Source organism: Elephas maximus, chromosome 1, assembly GCF_024166365.1.
Source record: "Elephas maximus indicus isolate mEleMax1 chromosome 1, mEleMax1 primary haplotype, whole genome shotgun sequence".
NCBI classification, from domain to species: domain Eukaryota; kingdom Metazoa; phylum Chordata; class Mammalia; order Proboscidea; family Elephantidae; genus Elephas; species Elephas maximus.
In genome coordinates this window covers 238,520,720-238,529,653 of record NC_064819.1, presented here as the reverse complement: position 1 = coordinate 238,529,653, position 8,934 = coordinate 238,520,720, and the positions used below count along the sequence as shown (strand labels likewise).

The following is an 8,934-nucleotide window of genomic DNA, read 5'->3' as shown; positions in this document are numbered from 1 at the left end:
TGCTGGGGGGGAGTCAGTCAGAGACACCTAGCCCAGCACAGCCCCCCAGCCCCATGCGCAGCCCCCCAGCCCCATGGGCAGCCCCCGCGCCCCATGCGCAGCTACCCCCAGCCCCATGCGCAGCTACCTCCAGCCCCATGAACAGCCCCCCAGCCCCACGCAGAGCCCCCCCATGAGCAGCCCCTCAGCCCCATGCACAGCCCCCCGCCCCATGAGCAGCCCCCCAGCGCCTTGCACAGCCCCCAGCCCCATGCGCTACTCCTAGCCCCATGCGCAGCCCCCCAACCCAATGCGTAGGCCTCCCCCAGCCCCCTGTACAGCCCCCTAGTGCCATGCAGGGCCCCCCCCCCAGCGGCTTTAATTTCATCATGCGGGGCGGTGCGGGGGCGGGAGCCGCGGGGGCCGCGCGGGGCCTGTGCTGACGTCGGCTGTCAATGAGCCGGCTGCCCGGGAGCTGGTGGCAACGAGGCTACGGACGTCATCGCCTCCTGTTGGAGCGGGCAAGGGGGGAGGGGGGCGCAGCGGCTCCGGCTTGCAGGAAAACTCTCCAAGTTGCAGCAGCCGGAGCGGCGTCCGAGGAGCACATACACCCCGATACTAAGTGTGCGAACACACGGCGCGCACACATGCACACGCATGTACACATTCACACGTGTCCTATATGCACGGCGTGGGTGCAAAGTTGAGCGGCCGGAGGCTGAGGTGAAATGGCCCGTCTCCCTCGGGGTCCAGCCCCTGGCCGAGAGGAGCAAGGAGGACGAGTGCGCTCCAGGCGAGGTGGTCGCCCCTTGGGCGAGAAGACCAGCGCGAGAGCTGGGGGTCGCGCCTGTGGCGGTGCCGCCGCCGAAGCCCGCGGGTCCGAAGGGCTGGCCCGGCTGGCCCCTTGCGCGCTCCCCGCACCTGCCCGAGCCGGCCCCGCGCTCCCGGCGAGGGCTGCCTGTGTTCTTACTGTGTGAACTTGAAGAACTTGAAATGAAGCGGAAAGCAGCTACGCGCTTCAGCAGACTTTGGCGGGTAAGTTGAGAGTTCCTTTTACCTAATATTTAACCCATGAGAGCCCAGAGAAACTTAATCCCAGCCTTTACTTTTTCTTTTTTTACTCCCCACTATTTCCCTCCATTATTTTTGGCAAAAAGAAAAGGTGTGTGTGTTGTGTTGTGTTGCGTGGGGGGACGGGGCAGTTTTGGGGAGGGGCGAGGAGAGGAAGGGAGAACCTAGCAAACAGAGTTGAGGAGCCAGAAGACTCAGGGGCTGCAGAGGAGGCCAGAGAGCCTGCGCCCGAGTAGCGCCTGGGGCTTGGACGCGGAGTTGGGAAGAGCTCTCGGGGAAGGCGCCGGAGCTATTGCAGTACCAGCCCCACTGGGGAAGCTGCTGGTGTGCGCCTGGCCTTTCTTCCTCGCTCCTCTCTCCTCCCTTCTCCACTTCTGAATGGGGACGAGGATACCTCTCCTCCGCTTTCCACCCCTCAGCTGTGGGCTGCAGCCCGCTCCCCCCCCCCGCCCCCTACCCCAGCCTCTTTTGCAAAAGCTTCTATGATGTCATAGAGGAGGAAGGGGTGCTAGCCCCCAGCTCCTGGAGGCACCACTCAATTGCCTTCTGCAGCATTTTATTTTCTTCATTCCACCAAAATTTCCTTGCAATCCATCGAACCCCCCCCCCATCAAACAGCCCAAACGCTGCCCCTCCGCCCAGAAGGCACCACTCTTTCTCAAATAAGCAGGAGCAGGGGCCCTAATCTACGGTGCCCCGTGCTACCCTCTCCCTGGTCAGAAAGAGATTAGCTGGGACCCCAAAGGACCTACCCTCTCCGGTTTTTCTATTCCCCCTCTCTGCATCCCCTTCTACTGGAGGGAAAAAGAGGAAGGAGGAAGGAGAGGGAGGGAGGAAGGGAGGAAGAGAGAGAAAGGGAGAGAGAGAGAATAGGAGAAACAGCCCCCTGGAGTAGGGCCACATAGATGGAGCTGATTGTAGGATTGCTGCCCTTCCCCCCTACTCCAAAGTCCCGTCCCCTGTTTCAGCAGCAATTTCTTACCGTCTCCCTCCCTGGCCTCTCCTCCCCACCCCTTCCCTCAGCCTCTCGCTCTCCTTCCACCTAACCCCACCTTCACTTACATCTCCGAGGGGGGAGGGGCTGGGGGTGGGGAAAGAAAGCCCCAAAGTCCCAGCCCCGCCAGAGATGTCGAAGAAACGCAAAGCCCTGGAGGGTGGAGGCGGTGGAGGAGAATCCCCGCTCCCCGAGGAGGAGGAACCCACTGCCTGGTTTGGGGGCAGCAGCGAGGAGCAAGGTAGGGGGAGGAGGGGGGGAGGAGAAAAAGGAAAAGGCACACGCACAGGCAAACGTTTGGGAGTTGAGATGCCGCCACAGACATGCACAGCAAGTCTCCGTCACAGCCCTAGATATCAAGGCAACTGGAGTAGACTTTTCCCCCCACAAATGGGATTTTATGGGCGTCTCCCGGGAACTGGGGGTGGGGTGGGACTGAGTTGATAAGGCCTATGCTGGAGAATCTCATCTCGGAACTTGAGGGCATGTGGGGAGAAGGGAAGTGTGGGTGGGATGGAGAGGTGGCAGGCAGAGGCCAGGAGGGACCCTTCTTCTGCTGGCCTTGTCATTTGCATTGGTGTGGGCAAACTGTCCTATTGATTGATAGCCTGTATCAATGTCTGTGTGCAGGACACCTGTGCTGGAGGGTGGGGGTGCCAGTGATGTCCACCTGGTGCTTGTTGCTGGTGAAGGGACATGGGGAGGGTCACAGCCTTCTTCCACGTCTCTCCAGCCCAGAGATGCTGCAGTTGCGTCATGGGGTGCTTCAGCCCCTGCACAGGCAGGGCGCCTTGCAACCTTACAGCCAACTGAAGTTGGTGGTGAGGCTGGAAGCAAATCCAGGGCTGTGATGTGATTTCACGGAGGGGCCGAGTGGTGAAGCAGTTGGGCACTTCTTTGCCGAGAATAATGCCAATGAAAGAGTGGAGATAGAAAATTTCCTATGGAAACAAAAATGATATTTGGAGATCTGCTTTCCACAGAAAAGAAACCCAGACAGACACCTTCTCTCTCACTTAAAGCTTGCTGGATTTGCTTACAAGTAGGCCCACATGAACCAGCCATGCTGCTTCTGAGCTGCCGTGAAGGTGCACAGGGAAAGGAGCTCCATGCAAATGTTTTGTTATTGGTTAAGCTGTGGGGAATTAGGTGGAAGGGCATGTCAGGGGATGATCTAACCCAGGCAGGGAGAGGAGATGTCCTGTGTGGCTGGTTTCCTTTCCGGCATGGGGCCTTGTGGCCTTGGGTCTCCTGGCAGGTGCAGAGCTGAGCAGAGACTGAGAGGGACAGCGTGTGTTTCCAAGATGGAGTCAATGGTCTTATTCCTTGGACGTCACAAGAAACAGGAAGCCACAAGTTCCCTCCTGCACATAAACTTGCATTTCTGTGTCCACTTGAACCTTTCGCTTGGCTCGTATGCATACCAAGACCAAGGATTTGGTTCTGGGTATCCTGGAACAGTGTCATTTGGTTTTAATAGAAACAGGTGAGGGCAATGTGTGAGGGCAATGTTGCCTGCTTACCTTGGCCGGTTGTGTTCTAGTGATTGTCCATGGTTTGACTTTCTTTGTTCAGCTCTGATGTTAAAGTAAAAGTCAGTACGTTACTGAAATTAATTTTACTGGGGAGAAAAAAGGTATTGGTAAGAGATTCAAATATTGCAAATGACTTTATGTGCACAGTTGGTATTTTTCCATCTCTGGTGGGAAGGATCTGACTTTTCCATGAGTGTCAGACAAATTCCTCACCTCTACACAGAGTGTTGGGTTTTGACCTGATGCCATTTTCTTTTGGTTAGGCAACTAGTGAAGCCTGTGGGAGCTGACACCATGATTATGGTAAATAATAAGGCCGGACACATTATGCACTATTTTAATAAATGATGAATGTGTAGATGGCAGTTTTAAAAAGAAGAAAGAACTGTGTTTTAGCAAACATTTCTTGTCCTTTTGGTGGGCGTGTGTGGCATTAGAATGAAAGAAGCTATGACGTGGAGGTCCTGTACTACTAGTAGCAAATAACTTCTGCATTCCTGGTGTAACAGGATTCTGCAGAGGACATTTTGCAAGTTAGAATAGGCAGCTGCAAGTACCTACCTCCATATTATTTGGAGATTATCATAATTTTAAAATGATTTATTAGTACAAATTAGTTTAGCTTTAGGGCTTAAAAATGTCTAATGACTCCATTGTGTCCTCTGTATTTGGCAAATAAAAAAGCTGCTTGATATTTGTCTGTGAATGAACACGTACCTGAAGACACCATTAAGGGCGTGTGCACTCAACCGCCATATTGTTGAGTGTATTTCTTTGGCAAGTGGGAGCCGCGGCACATACCTGACGTAGTAGAAACACATCTACAAGTGTGTGGTGGAAGATATAGCTGAGCACACGCTGACAGTAGGGACCAGTGTTGGAGTGACAGGTGGATATGACACGTACCCTGATATGTGGAAAAAACCCTCACACATGTTCAAGAAACTGGGTTTCCTCTGCCTCTCAGATTCAAGGTTATTTTGTTTTTCCTTCAGATCTCTAAGCCAAATTTGAAGATATGTCCCCTGGGTAATAAAGCAAAGTCTATTCATCACTCTTGCTGCTGGTCTTGAATATCAGAAGGGGCTTCTTTTAAGTTCTAATAATTTGGAAGGCCGTCGTGTTCACTCATTTCAACCATCGAAAGTATACTGTAGCATGTATTAAACGAAGGCGACTGAAAAGTAAGTCATTAAGGAAGACCGTCCATCAGCGAGTTGATTAGATTTAAAGTTTTAAGTAGCTTGGAGCTAAGGATAAGCACAGAGGATACATGGAGAGAGTGTGGTAGGGGCTTTGAACACAAGAATGAAAACCAATGGCTCCTTTTCATACCCTCTCTTACCACCAATCTATGCCAGGGAGCATATGGTTCCTGGAAATGGCTGCTCAGTGTTCATTTCAGATCCCATGCTGGTGTTCCTGGTTATGGATTGTGATGGCACCTGTCTCTATTATCATAGTTTCTCTTCAGGAAACTCCTTATGGAGATGAAAGTAGGATTCGGCATGGGTCATCGTGGACACTCATGGATGATTTTGCTTTTCTCCATGACCTCAGTATCTCTAGCCCATTTTATTTACCGGGGTGAAAGGGGAAAATGAAGCCTTTTTCATTGCTTCAGCTGAGAATTTCTCTGGATGTTCATTGAAGTTGTTTGATGTACGTGTGCATGGGGGTGTGAGTGTGTAAAATCATGGTCAGATCATGGATCTAGTGGACCCTCACTGGTTCTATTGTCCCACGTGCATGAAGATATTTGCATAAAAGTTTAAATTATAAGGATTTTGCCTGTACAACTTAGATTTTGTTTGCAAACGGACAATGCTAGTCACAGTTTTTGTTTTGTTTTGTATCTGCTTTTCTTCTTTGCTTTGAACTTGGATGTAAGAGCATGTTCCAATATTCCGGAAGCTGTGAAGATGATGGCTATGTCCAAGATTATAGGGAGGAGTGAAGATGGCTATGTCCGAGATTATAGGGAGGAGTGGAAGCACTGAAGAATTGTATTTATTCATCTTATGACATAAGACAATACTTCAGTATTTTTTTTCTATTCTTTTCATATTAGTTTTATTTCAAGGAATTATTTTTCACCCAGAAACTTTTGTTTAATCACAAGATAGCTTATTAATTGCTCTAAACTGAGATGTAACAAACTCTATTTTCCTGCAGTTATATTCTGGTTAGAAACCTATTCTGTTGGTCCTAGTAAAACCAAAAACAAACAAACAAATGAACAAACAAAACTCGTTGCCATTCCAACTCATAGTGATCCTGTAGCCCTACAGGACAGAGTAGAACTGACCCATAGGGTTTCAAAGGCTATAATATTAATGGAAATAGATTGTCATGTCTTTCTCCTAAGTAGTGGCTGGTGGGTTTGAACTGTAGGCCTTTTGGTGAGCAGCCAAGCACTTAACCATCGGGCCACCAGGGGTCCTTCCTCGGTCCCAGTGCTTCCTCTGGAATCCACCTCGATTCTGCTTTTCCCCATCGCACCGCATCCTAATTGTTCTATATTGCTCTGTTTTCTGGTTTTACCCCTAATTTCTTTTACGATGGTCTTTGTGTGTGAAAAAATGGCAGTTGTATATTACCACGTGAGTGTTTTAAAAATAATTGTTTCTATTTTTGATGAAATTGGTAAAGATCCCACCAGCCCAGTTTCTGGGTTCTGACTCACCTAAAGAGGGACCCCTGGCTTTGAGTGAATCTGAGGGGGTTGAACATGAAAACAGGTCTGCTGGCAGTCTGGTTCTGAAAGGTCACAGCCTTGAAAACCTTACGCAGCAGCTCTACTCTGACACGTGGTGTTGCCATGAGTTGGATCAACTTGACGGCAACCAACAATAACAAACATAGTTGAAAGTGAACATCTGGGTTAACTGGCCCATATCTACATGACCCCTTAAAATCAGCTGAATAGATTTTTTTTCCAACAGATTACTGTTTTTTTGAGTAGAATTGGTCCAATCAACTTTTTAAAAAAAATTGTAAAGAAAAACTACTTAAAGCGTGATTTTTAATCATTAATATAAAAGAGTGAACATAATTCAGGAGAAATTGATGTTAAAAAATAATCCCACAAGCACACATTCTACAGAAGTTTGATGGCAAAGAGAGTTGCATTCCGATTTTTTTTTTTTTTACTTTTCACGTTCATCTCTCTGACTCCCCACCAGAAAGGCCGTTGTCACAGGAGAGCCAAGGGACGTATAGGAGGGTTCAGGAGAAAGACGTGAACAAATACCCCATGGAATCCGGGGACTGCTGCTCACACTTGGACCTCTGTGCCCCTTTCTGATTCGAACTAGAAAGGAAGTCACGTGTATCTACAATACTAAAGGAACCCCTTTGTGCCAGTGTCTTCATCTTTAAAATCAAAAGGTAGACTTAGGCGAAGATGGTGGTCAGATTTCTAGGACTTTGGTTATGATTGTGTGAAGAAATGGATAAACCATGTATGTTGGGAAGAACAGGAAGAAGAGGAGGAGAAGCAGGAGGGAGGAGGGTGTCAGGGCAGAGTGAAGGGGGAACCCCTACTGGCTGTGTGGTTGAGAAGGACTTCAGACCCCAGAAATGTCTATGATTTCCTCTGTTAATTTGGTGTGTGGCACAAGATGTGACCCTCTATGTCACTCCAGTTCTTTGGTAAGTCTATCAAATCCACAAATGTTTCGAAGTGGGGTTCTTCAATGAAAACCACTGCAGAGTCTACCTTTTGTCTGGGTTGAAGCAAAACAGACCTGAGACAGTAGGGGTAGAAGTAGGAACCAGAGTCAGGGAAAGACCTGAGACAGCAGGGGTGGAAGTAGGAGCCAGAGTCAGGGAAGTCCATGAGGACTTGGTCCTAGGACACCCTTAGAAATATTGATAAGGGCTTTGGGTATCTCCAGGCTCAATATTGTTCTGTTCAAGGGAAATTTTGAAATCTCAAGGGCTGGCAAAACCCTGACTTTGAGCTGTATAGAAGTCATATTTTCTCCTTCTGACCTGATGTTAATTGGAATACTTGATCGTCATCACAACCTAGCCTGTCTCTAACCTGGCAACAGATGGGGTTGAAGATTTAGGTGAAGACTGCAAGGCACTATCATATACAGTTTTACTCAGGGTCCTGCAGCTCTCAGTGACCCAGTCTAAAATCACTGGGGTTGGGTCCAAATCAGCAGTGTATCCTAAATGATAAAAATAATAGCTAACATTCGTAAGTAACTTAATACTTAATAAATTATAAGGAGTTTTATTTAGTGTCTTTGCAAATGTCCACATATTCATGAGGAAAAATGACTTGTCATACATAACACACAGAAAAGTTTGATGATGTATTCATTTAATCCCTACTCAGGTATGCCTCTCTGCTTACTATTCAGTTCCTTTCTTGCCTGCTCCCTCGAAGTTTTTGCTGTCTGGTCTCCATCTGATTGTCAGCCTTCTAAGTTCATCCATTATTTGATTGTCTCAAACGCAATGCAAAGGAATTGCCAAGTGGAGCTGAAATTTTGCCAACTACAGCATTTTTCCAAGTCCACGAAAGTGATGCTGGGAACAGCTCCACTGATGTGCTAAGCCATTGACAGATGAGTGAGAATTTCAGTTGAAGAAGGAAATCAATGAAGATCACCCAGTGTCCCTGTAACTATGTGTTTGCATTTCACTCTCTTCTTCTCATCAAGCATTTACTGTATCTAGTAAGCACCTGGTGGTGCAGAGGTTAAGAGCTCAGCTGCTAACCAAAATGTCGGCATTTGGAATCCACCAGCCGCTCCTTGGAAACCCTATGGGGCAGTTCTACTCTACCCTATAGGGTCGCTATGAATCAACTTGATGGCAACGGGTTTGGTTTTTGGGTTTACTAAACACCTGACCTGTGGTGAGTGCTGGGGACACAGCGTAAGCAACGTTGGCTATGGCCTTGAAGCTCACAATGAGAATGTGTTCTTTAACTCACGGGATAAATCAACATCCAATACTTTCTTGTATTTTTATTTTATTTACTTTGTTATAGTTTTCCTTTCCGCATGAGAGTATATATTCTCATTAAAAGCAGACATTGCTTTCTCTTTGTTTTTCATTGTAGCTCTAGGAATTAGAATTTTGTTGTTGTTAGCTGCTGTCCAGCTGGTCCCCCAACTCATGGTGACCCCAAGCACAATGGAATTCGAGTGTTGTGATCCACAACATTTTCATTGGCTAATTTTCAGAAATAGATCACCAGGCCTTTCTTCCTAGTCTGTCTTAGCTTGGAAGCCCTGCTGAAACTTGTTCAGCATCATAGCAGCAGTCAAGCCTCCACTGACAGACGGTGTTAGCTGTCATTGACAGGCACTGGTGGAGAATTGAACTCAGGTC

The 8,934-nt window shown here is 48.2% G+C and overlaps 1 protein-coding gene across 6 annotated transcripts in view; it reads left to right on the top strand.

Moving 5' to 3' along the window:
• Window positions 1-594: 594 nt before the first annotated feature.
• PDE10A (phosphodiesterase 10A) overlaps window positions 595-8,934 on the top strand; it is a 745,035-nt gene continuing 736,695 nt past the window's right edge. For 3 of the 6 annotated variants that reach the window (XM_049905168.1, XM_049905167.1, XM_049905170.1), the window contains exon 1: window positions 1,941-2,285. In XM_049905168.1, the coding sequence (XP_049761125.1) occupies window positions 2,177-2,285 (109 nt within the window). In that variant the 5' untranslated portion in view covers window positions 1,941-2,176. Of the gene's footprint in view, window positions 1,015-1,939; window positions 2,286-8,934 lie in introns of those variants that run through there. The other 3 variants (XM_049905144.1, XM_049905153.1, XM_049905162.1) reach the window with 2 other exon arrangements.